Genomic DNA, 15,932 nt, shown 5'->3' on the forward strand with positions numbered 1-15,932 from the left:
TTCTGCAGGTCTCACAAGCGCTTCTGAAGGAATCTCTCGAGCATAACTTGGCAACGCCTCAACTCCATGTGCCGAAGTACTGGTAAGTACCTACCTCAGGTTTGTGGTCTTTAGTGTAGTCAAGCCCATCTACAATGTCTGCAAGAAACGACATCTATCAAAAGCTCAAAGGAAGTGGTTCATCCCCTTGGACACGCAAATTTGACAAAGTTCTTGAGGCTCAGAGAGCGGCATGAGATTCCCGAGAAATGGAATAGGTATAGAGGCAAAGGACCAATGGTAGGGCGAGTCGCCGTTGGACGTCTCTAAGCGCCGCCCCTCTTCACCTGACGCCGAAAAGAGTTAGAGACTCTCTCCATCGCGCTGGGCAAGCCCCAAACGATTGGACGACGGTCCAACATCGAAAGCTCACCAATACAACTGCCCTACCACTTTACCACAGCTACCACACTTATTCCCATGCAGGCCAACGGGAAGCTGGGGGTGCAGGTGGCGGCGATGCGGCCACATTTCATGGCCATGACAGGGGGTGGGGTTTCTGGCGGAGCTTCTTCCTGCAGCTCAGCAAGCTTGCCGGGATTGCTCTGGCGCGTGGGAAGCTCCCTCTTTAATGACCCAGAACCCCGAGGCGCCCATTGTCTTTTTTGGCGCGACAATTGTTTTCTTTCTCTTGCTTCTTGGTGCTTTGAACATTCATCTCGGAAGCTTCGGCGACTCAAAGACAAAGCGATAAAGGACTTGCTGTTCGTGAGACTTGAAGCTGACTGTATCACGACGCTCTGCAATTGGGCTGTTGGGTGACAAACTGTAAGTGCGGGGCAGGCGATGGCGATGGCGATGCCCATGAGGTGGGATGCGACCAGCTTGGCGTCCGACTGACCTGCTGCCAGATCAACTCACCATTCTTTTCTCTCGATTCCACTCACCTCGTCTTGTCTTTCGATTCGAGTCGGCTTCTTCTCGCAATAATATTCACGAAACCTACGCCACCGAGGAGACGCGACGTCTAACGAGAGATCATGTCTTCCCAATATTATCCACGTAAGTTCTTCACTCTCACCCCGCCATACAGCAAGGCAACGAAACTCGTGCTGACCACCACTTCCAGCTCCTCCGTCGGGAGGTACGTTGTCCAATTGAGCGAAAGCAGTGTCCCCGGATGAAAGCGCTGACAAGACAATCAAAATCACAGCGCAGCAAAACTATCCCCCGCCGCCGCAATCCCCTCCCGCGAACCAGACAAAGTTCTCGTACCCTGCTCCTCCCTCACAACCTCAGCGCAGCCATAGCGGGAGCTATCCACCACCGCCTCAGCCTTCGCAAGGGCAGTCGCAAAACTACCCTCCTCCGCCCCAAGCTGCCGGACAACACAGCAGCAACAACAATAACTACCCACCTCCTCCTCAGTCGAGTACGACTCAGAACTATCCGCCTCCTCCTCAGTCGCCAGGACATGGCGCGAGCTACCCTCCTCCGCCGCAGGCATCGCCGAGTCAGGGGAGGACGTACCCGCCTCCTCCCCAAGGCACCACGACGCCCTCGCAGAATCAGGCGCAATACCCGCCACCTCCCGGTCTTTCCCAGCAGCAGCAGCAGTATCAATCACCCCTTCAGCAGTCGCCGCAGCCCTCTCCTCAGCACCAGCAGCACCAACAGACGCAGCTTCCCCTACGGCAACCAGGCACCCCCGACTCCCAGCCTCAGTTCTCCCCTCCGCCTCCCGCCTTCGACGGACCGCCCGAGGCCTCCAGCCTGCCAGAGAAGCAGCACGTGGAGGAAGCACCAGTCGACACGAGCAACCCGTCCAACCTCGTGGGAGGCGCGCCCCCGCCCCAGCACTTCATCGGCGCCACCGCGACCGTCGACGACGTCGGCACCTTCAACGGAGGCAGCTACCGCATCAGCCACCGCGACAGCAACACCATCCTGACCGTCCAGCTCGCCATGGGGTGCCCGCTGCAAGCGAAGCCCGGTGTCATGGTCGCCATGTCGCATTCCATCACACTCAGGGGCCAGATCAAGTTTAGCATGAAGAAGCTCGTGGCCGGCGCTGAGCTGGCGAGCTCGACCTACGTGGGACCCGGCGAGCTTCTCCTGGCGCCGCCTATGCTTGGTGATATCACTAGTCTGCGTCTCACGGGCAAGGAGACGTGGTCGGTTGGCCAAGACGCCTGGCTTGCTTCTACGCAGGGCGTGATCAAGGACTACAAGCGTCAGGGCCTCAGCAAGGCTATTTTCAGTGGCGAGGGCTTGTATGTGTACAAGATTAGCGGTACCGGGCTGCTTTGGCTGACCAGTTTCGGTGCCATTATCCGCAAAGATGTAAGTGCCCTGGGTACGACCTTATAAGTGATGTGAGGGCTAAACTTTTATCCAGCTCATGGAAGGCGAAAAGTACGTTGTTGATAATGGTCACTTGGTGGCATGGAATGTGAAGTACATTATGGAACGAGTCGCATCCGGTGGTATCATCTCTGGTCTCTCCTCTGGCGAGGGCCTGGTGTGTAAATTTACCGGCCCAGGAACTGTCTTCATGCAGACGAGGAATGCGGTAGGTTTCTGTCAACTGAATGTGCTGTCGTCGAATTACGCTGACATTATGGACCACAGAAACATTTCAGTGCTTACTTGTCTGGACAAGCGAATCAAGGCATGTAATGCAATGGATGAGGCTAGGCATGACGAATGTACTGGCCGATGTTTTGTTTGCATACCTTACTCTATCTGGGTTCATCACAAGTTGGCAATGTTTCCGAATTTTCTACGACATCTAGCGTGTTAAAATTGATATCCTATCCCTCTTTATTGACGTGTGTTTTCTTCCAGCGTTCTTTCAACAATGGCCATGATGCAGTATGATATTAGACTTAACTAAGGCTTGCGAGAGTATTTCAACAACGACATCAAGGTGATGGTGGTTCTTGACTTGGTTCTTGCCCGACTCACGTCAGATACCTGCAAACTGTACATCTTCCACAATCACTATACGCTAGAGTGGTTGCTCTTGGTCAGGCCTTCCCGGCAGCGAGGACGAGAACATGCAGCCTGCTGTTTCCTCACGACGATCCCAATGTTCCCCTTTCTTTCCTCATCTGCCACCACACGGAGCAAATTCTCCGGGCAATGCGTCGACAAGCATATACGACCTCGGCGCGTTTGTTTCCCGCCAACATACCGCCAACATCTCCATCATTCGTCAACATCACACCCACCACCTCAGCTCTCCAATTTTGGACACATCATCGCAGACTTAAGAGCCTCAGCGCATGTTTTTTACATCAGCGAAGATCTCTCTTCACCTCACTTTGGGTTCATTACGCCTGTCGTCATAGCCTCCTCTGACAATTCCGGCTCTATTGTCCTTCTTCGGCCTGGAATTTCGTCGAGAACACCGCTATTCCAATCCACCATTTTCGACACTTCCAGCCAACCTAGAGCATCTACTCTTTCGTATGCCTCAGTATTTCTTCTTCCTTTCGGGTTAGAATGTGTCACTAACAAACATGGCAGAGACATGGAGAAGGCAGAGGTGGCATTGGCCTCTGCCAATTGGCGTAGGCCGTTGCTTCCTCACGATCATAATAAACCACAACTCAGCATGCGTCGAAGACGAAGAACAAATTCGAGTGCTGAAACCGACTCCAACGACATAGCTGAGTCGGCTACCCACTGGCGGAAGCCCGTGGCTGGCGTTTCCCCCTTTCAAACCGCGACCGATCCCATATCCAGAGACAACAGTAATGCCTCAACAAAGGGAAAGATCATGATCGGTCGCGCGAAGAAGTGTGCCGTGGTCAATGCCGTACCTGTTCCGAGTAGTCAGAGCAAGAACTCCTCCTAGAAGCAGGGTCCTGACTCCTTGGTCTTGGACGTTTTTATCCACGAATGCACCGACCTCAATTGCAAGGAACACAACGGCATGTTCAACAACGCAGAGATACGCAGCATTAGAAATGCGAATCGTTTCAAGTCGCACATGCAGAGCGATAGTCTTGTCGACTTCAATAAGCAGTTGGAGGATACCAGGATCACACCTCGGAAGTCTTCCATGGCAAATCTTCTACGCCCTTGCAAGCACGAAGAGAGCGACGACTTGGGCAACAAGAACCATTCTACAGACCTACGGAAAGATCAAATTTTGAGTGACTCGGCCGTCATTCACGACCCAGCCATTATTGACATTGGTTTCCGGGATACCAAGCCAACAGACAGCGGTTCCGAACACAACCAAGATGATCGCTTTCAGGGGCTTCTGCGAAAACTCCAGCGACCTTTGCAAGGCGAACAGTCAAAATACCATGTCTCCAGAAATGGCGATGCTCGCCCAAGACAAGTTTCCGAGGATTCTGGTATTGATACCAGAGGACCGGCCAAGGCTCGAACTCTTAACCCACTAGCAAGGGAGTTTTCCACCTTCGCTCCTCAGACATCTTCAGTCACACCAGACAAGGCTGAAGAGAGGGACAGGAAAACCATCATCTCTCTTCTGGAGCAACTAGTAAGCCAAACCTCCAGCAAAGCTCCTGGACAAGATCCAAACGAGATTATTGCCAACACAATCGCAAAGTTTGGCATCCAAGGAACGCAGGCTTTTCCACCATTCAATTTGCCCCCCTCCGTGCCGAGACCAACATTGCATCCGTCACTTTTCCAACAACCTCCTCCAGTATCTCTTAGTCCAGCTTTTGGTCCACAGAACAACATTGTCAGACCTCCACTAGACTTCTCAACTCAAATACCTGCCGCACCATTCGATCCATCTGCTCCAGGTTTTACACCATCATTTACAAACAAAGCAACAGCCCCCCCTCTGCTACCCCTCAGGTCACCGTTCAATCCGACTCGGTCTACTCTACCCCAATCTGCTCATGGTTCTGAAACAAGCCGCGTTGCTCCAGCCATTGGTTTTGTCCGACAGATGGCCAACAGTCCGGTAGTGCCTATTGTCGGGCCTTGGACAACTCCGTTTCCGACAACACAAGCACCGGTACCTCATCACAGGTCTTTATTGAACGCAAATGCTCCTGTGTTCGGTCCTGACATGGCGCCCAGATGTGCTGCCAAGCCGCGAGTCCCTGATACAGTTGGCCAGCAGAGTTACGAGGCATACATCGAGTGGCGCAAGGCAAACGAGCCCGGCTATGCTCTTGAATGCAAGGCGAGACAGGCCAAGAGGGCACTTCGGCCTATTCCTGGCTGATTCCAGGAGTGAGCTGTGGTCTAAGCCATCTCAAAGGGTTGGCCATGGGGAACATGGCATACATGGGTGGAAGGGGGAGATTCAAAATAGCTAGCGAAGGGTGGCTCTCTCAAATCAATTCTGGCCTGTATTTGTACGACGAGATATTTTCATATCAATCGTTGGAGGATGGCAAGGGTGTAGATTTATACAAGGGTAGGGACTTGAAGAGTAGGATTACGTGTTTTTGGGGGCCCTTCAATCATTCTTGAAGGGCTGAGATCGAGGATATGGGAGGTTGAGCGAGGCAAGAAAGCTTGGAGCAACTAGCACCGAGCTCATAAGTCAACTCGGATTGTCTGCATTCAATACAAGTGCGTTATCGCTTATAATCGTGCCTAGGAGTGAGTTTCTTGTCTGCTTCACAAGGCCAGAAAAGTAAATGCCGGGAACCTCGACGGCTGCCAGGGCAGCCACCACCAACTCACGCACCTTCCTTCCTCTGGTTCACCCAGCCACATCGCGGACCTTTTCATCCGATACCTTTTCTGCCTACCACCCGAATACGCAGCAAGCCTTCATATACCCCTCCAAGTCCAATTCCGTCACCAGCACAGCAGGCGCCCGTCTAGGTCGACGGGTCAGGTCAAACTGTGGCGTGGGTGGTGGAATGGTTAATGGTCAACAATCAAATCGCCAACCAGCCTACTCGACGACAGGCTCAGCGCATACGAGTACCCGAGTTCGAATCCCAGCATGAGCACCAGAGATGTAGCCCCCAGTTCAGCACCGGGGGGGTGAACTCTTTTACCATTTTGGGTCTTTTTTGACATGTTCGTTATAGGGAAGGGAAAAAGCACGTATTTGTTTTTGTGGTATCTGTGTGCAAAGTCGTAATATATCGATCGCCGTCATCATATCCCATACCTGCGCGCCCCAATGTTGAATCATCGGGTACAAACTGGCGATGTAATCTCTAGACGCTGCAAATCCAGCGATTTCATTCTCTCTCACAATGCCCCGATCTGCAAGCCCACCCACCATACTCAAATCACAATCATCGACCGCGTCAAACAACAAAAGAGAAAACATCAAAGCCCTTCAATACCATACGCCTTGATCGCGGTACCGCCAAACAGGGCCGCCTGGTCCTCTGGCTCGAGGGTAGCCATGTAGCAGGTGCGCTCGACAAGCAGCTTCCACTTGCGCCAGGCCTCGTCGACGCCGACGGTGCAGACGGGCCAGTCGGAGCCGAACATTGTGCGGCGGGTGCCAAAGGTGGCGAGGACGACGCCGAGCCAGGGGAAGATTGCCTCGAAGATTGCGTTGGGGTCCTGCTTCTTGAGGGAGTCGGGCATCTCGGAGAAGCCGCCCGAGAGCTTCATGTAGGTGTTTGAGCATTTGGAGAGGGCGTAGATTGCGGTGCGCCAGTGGACGAAGGAGGGGTCTGTTGTGTTTATGATACCGAGGTCGGGTTTGCAGAGGTGGTCTGGTCGGGGTGTGTTTGTTAGCTCCTGGTTCTTTGAATGAAGGGCATGGGAGATACTAGAGACAGGGAAGGGGGAGGACCGACTGATGACAAAGGTGACCTTCTCCTCCTCCGGAACACCCTCGTGAGCGCGCGAGATAATCTCCAACGCCTCGTCGAGCTGCTTGTTGCCGCGGCGGTGCTGGTCGACGCCCATATCAAAGACGAAGCCCCTCTTGCCCAGAAGCTTCAAGCTGTCGATGAAATCGTCCGTCAACCCCGCGCCGTGCGGCTTATCCTGTAACAGATACCGGAACCCGCGAATCTTCGGCCAGACGGCGTCGCCCGCAACAGTCTTGACGTGGTCGAGGTACTTCTCCATGGCGGCGGCGCCGGAGGGTAGAGGGGCCCAGGGGACGATGCCCAGACAGAGGCTGGCGTGGTCGGGGCCGTGACCCTCGCCGTCGCGCGGTTTGCCCTCGGCGATGCGGCGGAGCCAGGAGACCTCCATCAGGGGGAACTCCCAGCCGGACGCATCGCGGGCGCCGGCTTCGAGGTCGTGTTTGCGGTCTGTCTCGAGGAAGATGAAGCCCTTGAGGTTTGCGGGGGAGCCGGTGGCGGCGACGTAGTCTTCGACCGAGTGCTGCTTCGCGAGGGGGTTTTCGGGGGTCGCCCAGGCGAGGGTCTCGATTTCCTGCTCTGGGTAGAGGTGGATGTGGGAGTCGATGATGGGGTAGTCGGCGGCCATGGTGGGCTTTTGGGAATGCTTTGGAGGGGGGGGGCTGCGTGCCGGTTCGGTTTTATGGGAGGTTGGCTGCTTTCTGGTGATTCAATTGATATTTTGCGTCTGAGACGAATGGGCCAAGAGTGAGGCTGAAGACGAAAAGTCCAGCGTCGTTTGTTGTAGGAGAACGCTCGAGCTAGGCCAGGAGAAGATGAGAGAGGAGAGACAGAAAGAGACGTGGAGTCCCCGCACCTATTTCTTTGACATCGCGGGGTTGCAACAGCGACACACACACCCTTGTCCTGACGCCCTAGTGCCCCACTGCCGGGTCCCCCCCCCCCCCCCTTTTCTGACGTTGTTGGATAGTGCTCCCCCCACCGCCTTTCTTCAGGGGATCTTTCCCCCGAGCACCGACCTCTCGGGGCATTTATGCGGAGAAGGGTGACGGACCACCCCCGGCGCGGACACCGAAGGCTTCTTGGACTCCGTCCCGGTCTGCCGGCGTAGACATCGCCCACTTGCCAATTTCGGCAATTCAGAGTTTACTACAACATTTCCGTGAAGACTTTGACCTCGAATACAGATTAATTCATTTACAAGAAATCTTCAGTGGCATCATTCATATTTGTTCAAACTCGTGTTCAAGGATGGGTACTGATCACGTTTGTCACGCAGCGGGTGCACAGTTGAGGTTGCGTTCAAATGATGGATAGATTCATATCGGCATCTGTCCATAGCCGCCTGTGGCGGTAATCTTAACTATCTACATGAATTCGCCTTCATGAAAAAAAGCAGCCATGCCCGGGGGCTTTCCAAAAGCCCAGCCCCCGGCAGCCGCTTGGAAACGGTCTCTTCCCCAGGAGCGGCGGATGCGCTGGCTCCTTTTCCAACCCCTGGAGTCTTGGTCTCTCGCATTCCTCCCCTATTATGGAAGGGAATGCGAGGATGGCTCCGCTGTTGTCAAGTGAGGACATGACAAACGAAACGGTTGAGTTTGGTTCACGCGCGCGGCGGCCAAGCACCTCCGTCTACGGGACAGAGGGCGGCGGCCACCGCGGCGCGGGGTCGCAGCATCGACCCACTTGGAACGAGGAGGCGGGCGGGCCCGAGACCGGCTCGAGTTCGCAACTGCCTTTCCTCGGTGGATGCAATGATTAGCACGTCGGCGAGCGCGGGGCAGTCGCGCGACGAAATGAATGTACGGGCCACATGGGGGCCTTCTATCTTCGTGTATTTGGTGGCTTTCCTTTTGGCGGTGGTTGTGGTCACTCCCATCCCAGGGCAGGATTGGAAGCTCTTCACCTGACGACGATGCCGTGGCGGCGGGTGGTGGAGGGAGCGTACTCCTCCTCCTCCTCGGACTCGGAGTCGGAGCAGTCGGAGCTGTCGTCGTAGCCGCAGCGTGCGCCGCCGCAGTCGATCTTGACGCGGTCGCCCTTGCGGGTGATGCCGTAGCGCTCGCAGGTGCAGGTGCTGACGTCGGAGCCGGGGGTGCTGTAGCCGGAGAGCGAGGAGCTGGGGCTGGAGCTGTCGGAGCGGTAGGAGAGGCTGGAGCCGGTGGAGGAGACGGGGGAGCCGGAGGCGGAGAAGTCGGTGACGATGTCCTCCTCGTCGAAGCCGGCGGCGCCGAAGCGGGCGGTGAGCTCCTCAATGGTCTCGTCGTCGCAGTAGTCGCTGTTGAGGATGTGCTGGGTGGCGTGGGGCGACATGGGCTTGGGGGCCTTGATCTGGGAGACGGAGAGGGGGCGTCCCTTGGGGATGTCGCGCGACGAGGAGCGGTGGCGGCTTGACTTGGAGTCCTTGTCCTTGGAGGAGTGGCGGGAGCTGCGGGACGAGGAGTGGGAAGAGGACTTTGAGGAAGACTTGGAGGAGCTGGTGCTGCTGGACTTGGAGCTGGACTTGCTGGAGGACTTGGAGCCGGCGGGGACGTCGAGGATGTTCAACTCGCGGCCGGTGGTGGGCTCAACGGTGGAGGCGACGCTGGGGTTGTGGGCAACGTGGTAGCCGTCGATGATGTAGTAGTACCAGTAGCGGGAGCCGGCGGAGAGAGTGGAGCCGCCAAACTTGAAGGTGCCCTTCCATGAGCCGGACTTGGAGGAAGTCTTGTCCTTGGATAGAGGGAGCTGGCCGACGTAGCCGTCCCAGGAGCCGAGCAAGTGGACGGTTTTGACACCGGAGGAAACACGAAGGGAGAAGGAGAGTTGAGTGGACGACATTATTGCGGTATTTGACGTTTAAACGGGTGCTGCGATTAAGTGGATTTGCTGAATAATGTGCGTTGAGCAAGAAATTCCAGATTTCCGTTACTAGGGGATAAGTTGACCGGCAACTTTGGTGGTGATGATTTGCAAAAAATTGGGTATTAGTTTGGAGTGTGAATTAAGATAGAGACCGGCTCTATGGAAAGAAGAAAGAACAAAAAAGGAGGAGGGGAAAAACGAAGAACTGGAATTAGTTGTTTGATTGCTTGCTGAAGAGAGAAAGAGGAAAGGGAATCGAAGAGGATGGGATGCTTCCATTATATGGTTTGACGGGCCGTCCTAGGAGGCCCAGGAGAGGCCATGATTGAGGCCAACACCACCACCACATGTCTCCTCCACCTGTCTAGTGTACGCTACCTCTGTGCTCCCGTCACCTTGTTGGTGGTGGTGGGCTGGGATACCTAGACAGCCACTCGAGATGCGGTGCTACTGGCGCCGGTTCATGGCTGGAGCAACGCAACGGGGAACTCGTTGCTCGTCAGCAAAAAGCGTGGACTGTGGAGCGTGCCGTACACAGTAGCGTGCAAAAAATCAAGCGTCAGTCGACTGGACGACCCAATGAGAGAAGAGCTAGGGAGGACGAGGCTTGTGGATGATCGATGCAAGCAACCAATATCACACTGGTGATGAGCTTCGCGGGCAACGTCGAAAGGATCAGCCGGCCGGGGTTCCCCCTCGTCCAAGAATGGACACCCACACACAGCTGTGTACTGTGGTTGGCTGTGTGGCCTCTCTCCGAGGTGTACTGGCAAATAGGAACGAAAGCAGCTTTTCTGTCGATGGGGGGACCATCGTAGCCGTCACCTCTCTCTCGTTGCTCGTTACCTTAGTGGTGCTACCATAAGATGGCCGCCGGGATGGGCCATGTCTGCACGCTGGGCGGTTAAGCTGCATGGTGAGGGGAGCCTGGGAGAGGTGAGAGTTGAGAGAGAGGGAGGGGGTTCTCTGGGCAGCCGTCAGCCAAAATAGAAGAGAAAAGTGGGACTGGCCGGGACTAAAGCGCGGTACGTCCCCACATTTCCACGTTCTCTCCGATCTTTGCGTGAGATGTGGGGCCGGTCGTGCTTTTCCGCTCGAATTGGGCGTCTAAATCCCTGCCATCATTGGCCAATAGCCCACGCCCATCGCTCTTCTGTGCCCGGTCGCTTATCACCCCATCACCAACTTTGTTGAAGTGATGTGCTGCAGGTCGAGCCAATCATGACTATGCGCGGGACGATGCAGGTTTGCGAAAGCATCACCACTCACAAGAAGGCTCCCAGCCCTCCTCAGTGAAATAGTCAAGAGCTGCCGTCTAGCTGCGATTGGCTCATCTTCGTGCCTGTGAGAGATGAGTAGAAAAGCCACATCTCTCAGTTCTCGCATGGTATTCGCCCGTATGCCTATAGCCGCATCAAGCGGACAGTCAACTGGCATACTGCATCATGCAACGAGTCAATATGCATGCCGTCTGCATGTAAATGCGCGAGCTTTTGCTGAGATTGATGTCCTTCCTCATTGGAGTATCCGAATTGTCACTTGACGTCCCGTCCTCTTCCCAGCCGCTCGACCAGGGAAGAACCGAAGATCGCGCGAGTCGGAAGAAAGGGAAGAGCAAATATGATGCCAGAAGCCATGTTTCTGGTTCCCTGGGTGCCTGCCTGGGTGATGTGCAGACTGGTCTGCGTCCTCCGGTTTGCCAGCTGCTTCTCGTACCTGCCTAGACGTCGAACCACGGCAGGCTCTCTCTAGATCTAGCGATGCAGAAAATTCGAGGTCAGTCTCCGGCAATGTCAAGAGGGTTAAATGCCTTCGTAAGTGTAAGCCGGGACGATGGTAACGCCCAAAGACAATACCCACAGACTTGGCCCAAAGGGCTGGAGGAGATCAAACACTACCGAGATCCGGAGCTGGAAAGGGCGCAGAATACGGGGCAGCGTACTCTAAAGTGCGTGCTTCCCTCTGCCTTGTCTGCCGTGACACAGACTGGCAGCGTGGGCATTGCCCTGCGCGGTCTGGCCCTGTCAGTCGACATGGCCGATCGTGGTGCGGCCCGCCAAGTACAAACTGCCGTTCTCCGCCTTCGGTCGACATCCGCTGCGACTGCGTGACCCTTGAGCCACCCACACCTCGAGAAGATGATGGAGGTGAATTGTAGATACGGCGTCAGTTTTTCCCCTTCTCAGTTCTCACCATCCCTCTTCGGCATAGTATTCAAGGTGCGTCATACGGCTCCATGCGTCTCTAGTCTCGGCGGGTATGTGAGGTCCATCACACTGATGGACTATAGTCCCCGTTGAACGGAACGGCAAGCCCGCTCGTGGTATTTCCCTCATCGGATCTAGGATCTGGGATCTGGGATGTAGAAATGCCTGCCGTGGTTCTGGAGCGCAACTATGCGAAAGGTCCATCGAGATTGTCACTCCATCAGATTAATCAGAAAGCGAAGAAAGGGCTGTGACAGGTCGCAAGACGGCGGCGCCTCGTAAGCCGGCTGCGACTCTGGCATATCGGCCTTTTCCTTGATGCCGACAGATGTCTCACAAAGCGACTGCGAGCGTGAAGCGGTCTGACCTCAGAATGGTGAGATCGATGTCGGCTGACAAGCTGGGCGCTCAAGAGTGTTACGTGTGTTGCAGCATTACAACAGATTTGGTCTTTGGACGTTGTTTCTCAGGCGCTTGGCCACTGTCCAAGATCTGCACAGGTGTGCTCAAGTCGAGGGTGTGCCGTTTGCCCGTGGTCTTTGTTGGTAGCGGGAAGACCTGGCGGGAAACAGCGGGATCGCCCGTGAGAGGAACAAGCCATGTGGAGACTGGAAGCGGTGGTATCCACCTACAGTTGATCTTCATCACGTGAACGGTCACATGATAGCGCGTTTCTCGTCGACGATCTTGCGACTATCTACTTTGGCGCGTCGTAACAAAGTCGCGTACGAAAGTTGCTACGTCGCCGGCCTGAGTCAACGATCCAAGGCAGCAGCCCCTCTTTTACCGACTCGGTCACTCAATCTAGCTAGACGTCCTCAAGGTAAAGCCCTGTTGAAAAGGTCGGATTACCAATCCATCAGCGAGAAGTCTTGCCGTTGTCATTGATAAACGCCATCGACGATCCAGTCTCCTTCAGTTCTTCAAACATAATCTTTCCCATCTACAGACGTTCAAGATTCATCGGATACTCAAGTCAGAGTACCCCGGTTTTCACCATGGCTCAAACCGCATCACCAACCAAAGAGGAGCTCGTCTCCGAGGTGACAAAATACGTCGAGGCCTACATGGCAAAATACGACGCCTCCCACGACTTCAACCACATCAAGCGCGTCGTCTCCCTCGCCCACCGCATCCACGCGCAATCTCCAGCTACGACCCCGGCCCTAGACAAACACACAATCACCCTCTCCGCCCTCCTCCACGACGTCGGCGACCGCAAGTACCTCCAGCCGGGCGAGGACGCATCCACCCTTGTCTCCACCCTCCTCTGCTCCCTCGGCGCCAGCCCCGACCTCGCCGCCCGCGTACAGACAATCTGCCTCGGCGTCAGCTACTCCAGCGAGATCAAGGATCCGGCGCGCGTACGGGCGCTGATTGCAGAGTACCCAGAGCTCGCCGTCGTGCAGGACGCCGACCGCCTCGACGCCATTGGCGCCGTGGGCATCGGGCGCTGCTTCACGTTTGGCGGCGCAAAGGGCGCGCGCAGCATGGACGACTCCATCGAGCACTTTGAGGAGAAGCTCGTCAGGTTGGAGGGGATGATGAAGACGGATGCTGGGAGGGAGATGGCGCGGGAGCGGACCCAGAGGCTTCTTACTTTTATGGAGTGGTGGCAGGACGAGGCTGGTCCTGTCAGTGCCTGAAAGGTCGATCTCGAGGAATTTGCACGTATATGACTTTCCCTTCGATTCAACTCGATACCCAGCTTCGTCTTTTTGAATATTACGGTCCATGTTTCAACGCGGACTATTACGATTACTCGAATAAGAATACTACATCCTTCAAATAAGCTCAACGAACCCGTCCCTCCTTGTCACTCAACTCAATTCCCTTCCTGCAACCCCATACCTCCCCTCCTCCTCCTCTCCTCCTCGACAAGTCTCATCTGCTTCCGAGCCTGCCTGTACCGCCAAGCCCAGTCCACCGCCCCGATCAGCGGCAACACCAGCACGTCCATGATCCTGATGGAAGTCCGCAGCGTGAAGTCGTCGTGCACCCGCCGCCGCCCAAACGACGAGCAGAGCGTATTGACCCAAAACAGCGCCACCTCCCTCAGCAACTCGCGCCCTTCAAAGTTATAAAGAAACGCGAACCCGCTCCCGTCCTGCCACGGCAGCGTCTGGCCCCTCACCCTCTTCTCCACCACGGCGCTCCAGTCGTCGTCCCGCGCCAACATGAAGACGGCAACCGCCCCGCGGCGCATGAGCTGCCTGTTGGACCCGTCGCCGCCGTCAAACCAGAGGAGCGTCGCCACGAGGCAGGCCCAGGGTAGCCGGTCCCGTAAACGGAAATAGTAGAGAAAAGAGGCGTAGATATAGGCGACGCAGCAGGTGCTGACGAGGACGACGGTGACGTCGAGAGGTCCGCCGCCGCCTGTGGTGGACAACAAGAAGAAGAGGACCATGAGCGGGTAGGTCGCCACGAGGAGACGGAGCTGGTTCGTGACGGAGACCCACCCTTCCCAGGCGACGGCGGCCAGGACCTCCCAGATGATTGCGGGGAGATCGCCGACGGCGCGGAGGAGCATGACCGATACGTGGGTCCCTCCTTTCGGAGGCCGTTGAAGCCCCATCGGTGGTCCGCCCCGTTGTTTCTTTTTTGCTTGTGGAGCGGGGGGAGAGTTGATGTCCTTTTTCGTGTGAGGTTTGTTGGGTAGACCGGGGTTGCGATGCGGACTTTTTAGGACCGCGGGCCTTGTGAGTTGATTCGAGATGAAGGTGGTAGTATGAACTTGAGCTTCTCCAACTTCTCTCTTTCTTTTTTTTTTTCTGCTCGAGGGGAGGGGGAGGAAGGGGGGTTACCTTTGGGAAGCTGGCGCGGACTGGAAGGGGAACAGCTCAGCATGAGCGACCCAAGGATTGTGTGTCTTACCTTAGTTCCCTCCCTTAGCTTCAAATACGGACGGACCCCCCACGCAAACGCACCATAGGGGCGCCACAAAATATGATCCTAATCTCCAGAAATAAGGACCCAAGCGGATGATAAGGCTGGCTCTGGTACCCGTTTTTTTAATAGTAGAGTGACGTAGACAAAGAGTCAGGATTCTTGAATTTCTCGGTGTGCCAGTGCGGAAGTACGCAGGCGTTGCCGAGTTATCCTTGACTTGGAAAGGAACTTTCACATCTCGTGTTGGAACCTTTTTTGAGATAACTCCCATACTGTCTTCCCTTGACACGATACAGAATGGTTGGTTTGAGCTGCATGAAACGAAACTCGAATGTAAGCAAGAAAGCGGCGGGGAGCGGATCGGCCGGATGAGGAGGGTTGACATGTACGGTAGATCCTTGGGACGAGCTAGTCGGTGAGGATTCCAGAGGGCAGAGGCATCCCGCGTTGCTAGGGTTCTCGCCCCCTTTTTTTCATATGTGAGACAACAATCTTGGCAACCTTCCAGAAAGATCGTATCACGACTGCATCAGAGCACTAGGTGAGATATGATTGACGCTGACGACGGCAGAGCAACGGCTTACGAAAGCGTCACCTGGGTTACTAGACAATTGATATCTGAAGAGTCGTCAAGTTGCAGATCAATCGCATTTGGGTGCAAGCTTCCTTGGGATGACTTCCCGTTGACACACGACCGAACGAGAAAACAATGTACTGCCAAAAGGTAGCGGCATCTTGGGCGCATTCCCGAGCAAAGTTGCTGGAGCTGATCAAACCATCTCTTGACGCTGAAAACCCACCGACCTACCTACCCAACAGTACCTGATATGATGATCTCGGACATCAAATACTTGGTGAATAATTTTCTCTTCTGTAGTGCAGTCATCGCCGAAATCATTTCAGCCTCATGTTCATCTTACAATGTCGCCAAAAGAGAGTAGACATGCTTTACCCCCATAGGACCACGTATCAAAATACCAAAACACTCAAAAAAGAGTTGAACTGAAGCTGGCAAAAGAGTTCACCCCCTCGGTGCTGAACTGGGGGCTACATCTCTTGGTGCTCATGCTGGGAAATCTAAATTCTGGTGCTTATGCTGGGATTCGAACTCGGGTACTCTCGTATGCGCTGAGCCTGTCGTCGAGTAGGCTGGTTGGCGATTTTAATTATTGACCTCAAACCACTCCACCATCCAGCCAGTTTGACCTGACCCGTCGACCTAGAC

The 15,932-nt window shown here is 55.2% G+C and overlaps 8 protein-coding genes across 8 annotated transcripts; 5 read left to right on the plus strand and 3 right to left on the minus strand.

The window, feature by feature from the left end:
* Positions 1 to 1,019: 1,019 nt before the first annotated feature.
* Positions 1,020 to 2,658, plus strand: CABS01_01925 (uncharacterized protein; the record flags this gene model as incomplete). Its single annotated transcript, XM_060535304.1, has 5 exons — positions 1,020 to 1,041; positions 1,109 to 1,123; positions 1,193 to 2,322; positions 2,378 to 2,551; positions 2,611 to 2,658. 5 exons carry the CDS (start codon positions 1,020 to 1,022, stop codon positions 2,656 to 2,658), a joined length of 1,389 nt encoding a protein of 462 aa, XP_060398493.1.
* An 856-nt stretch (positions 2,659 to 3,514) lies between these two features.
* CABS01_01926 (uncharacterized protein) lies at positions 3,515 to 3,841 on the plus strand (the record flags this gene model as incomplete). Its single annotated transcript, XM_060535305.1, has 1 exon — positions 3,515 to 3,841. The coding sequence occupies one exon, from the start codon at positions 3,515 to 3,517 to the stop codon at positions 3,839 to 3,841; it is 327 nt and encodes a 108-aa protein (XP_060398494.1).
* A 78-nt stretch (positions 3,842 to 3,919) lies between these two features.
* CABS01_01927 (uncharacterized protein) lies at positions 3,920 to 5,200 on the plus strand (the record flags this gene model as incomplete). The annotated part of the gene is made up of 1 exon (XM_060535306.1): positions 3,920 to 5,200. The coding sequence occupies one exon, from the start codon at positions 3,920 to 3,922 to the stop codon at positions 5,198 to 5,200; it is 1,281 nt and encodes a 426-aa protein (XP_060398495.1).
* A 1,070-nt stretch (positions 5,201 to 6,270) lies between these two features.
* CABS01_01928 (amidohydrolase) lies at positions 6,271 to 7,395 on the minus strand (the record flags this gene model as incomplete). Its single annotated transcript, XM_060535307.1, has 1 exon — positions 6,271 to 7,395. One exon carries the CDS (start codon positions 7,393 to 7,395, stop codon positions 6,271 to 6,273), a length of 1,125 nt encoding a protein of 374 aa, XP_060398496.1.
* A 1,274-nt stretch (positions 7,396 to 8,669) lies between these two features.
* CABS01_01929 (uncharacterized protein) lies at positions 8,670 to 9,587 on the minus strand (the record flags this gene model as incomplete). Its single annotated transcript, XM_060535308.1, has 1 exon — positions 8,670 to 9,587. The coding sequence occupies one exon, from the start codon at positions 9,585 to 9,587 to the stop codon at positions 8,670 to 8,672; it is 918 nt and encodes a 305-aa protein (XP_060398497.1).
* A 1,814-nt stretch (positions 9,588 to 11,401) lies between these two features.
* CABS01_01930 (uncharacterized protein) lies at positions 11,402 to 12,470 on the plus strand (the record flags this gene model as incomplete). The annotated part of the gene is made up of 4 exons (XM_060535309.1): positions 11,402 to 11,425; positions 11,474 to 11,671; positions 11,902 to 12,016; positions 12,160 to 12,470. 4 exons carry the CDS (start codon positions 11,402 to 11,404, stop codon positions 12,468 to 12,470), a joined length of 648 nt encoding a protein of 215 aa, XP_060398498.1.
* Positions 12,471 to 12,816: 346 nt separating this feature from the next.
* Positions 12,817 to 13,464, plus strand: CABS01_01931 (HD domain-containing protein; the record flags this gene model as incomplete). Its single annotated transcript, XM_060535310.1, has 1 exon — positions 12,817 to 13,464. One exon carries the CDS (start codon positions 12,817 to 12,819, stop codon positions 13,462 to 13,464), a length of 648 nt encoding a protein of 215 aa, XP_060398499.1.
* A 179-nt stretch (positions 13,465 to 13,643) lies between these two features.
* Positions 13,644 to 14,393, minus strand: CABS01_01932 (uncharacterized protein; the record flags this gene model as incomplete). The annotated part of the gene is made up of 1 exon (XM_060535311.1): positions 13,644 to 14,393. One exon carries the CDS (start codon positions 14,391 to 14,393, stop codon positions 13,644 to 13,646), a length of 750 nt encoding a protein of 249 aa, XP_060398500.1.
* Positions 14,394 to 15,932: the final 1,539 nt, after the last annotated feature.

The sequence above is a fragment of the Colletotrichum abscissum genome (assembly GCF_030869225.1).
Source record: "Colletotrichum abscissum strain IMI 504890 chromosome Unknown Scaffold_3.1, whole genome shotgun sequence".
In the NCBI taxonomy this organism is placed as follows: Eukaryota; Fungi; Ascomycota; class Sordariomycetes; order Glomerellales; family Glomerellaceae; genus Colletotrichum; species Colletotrichum abscissum.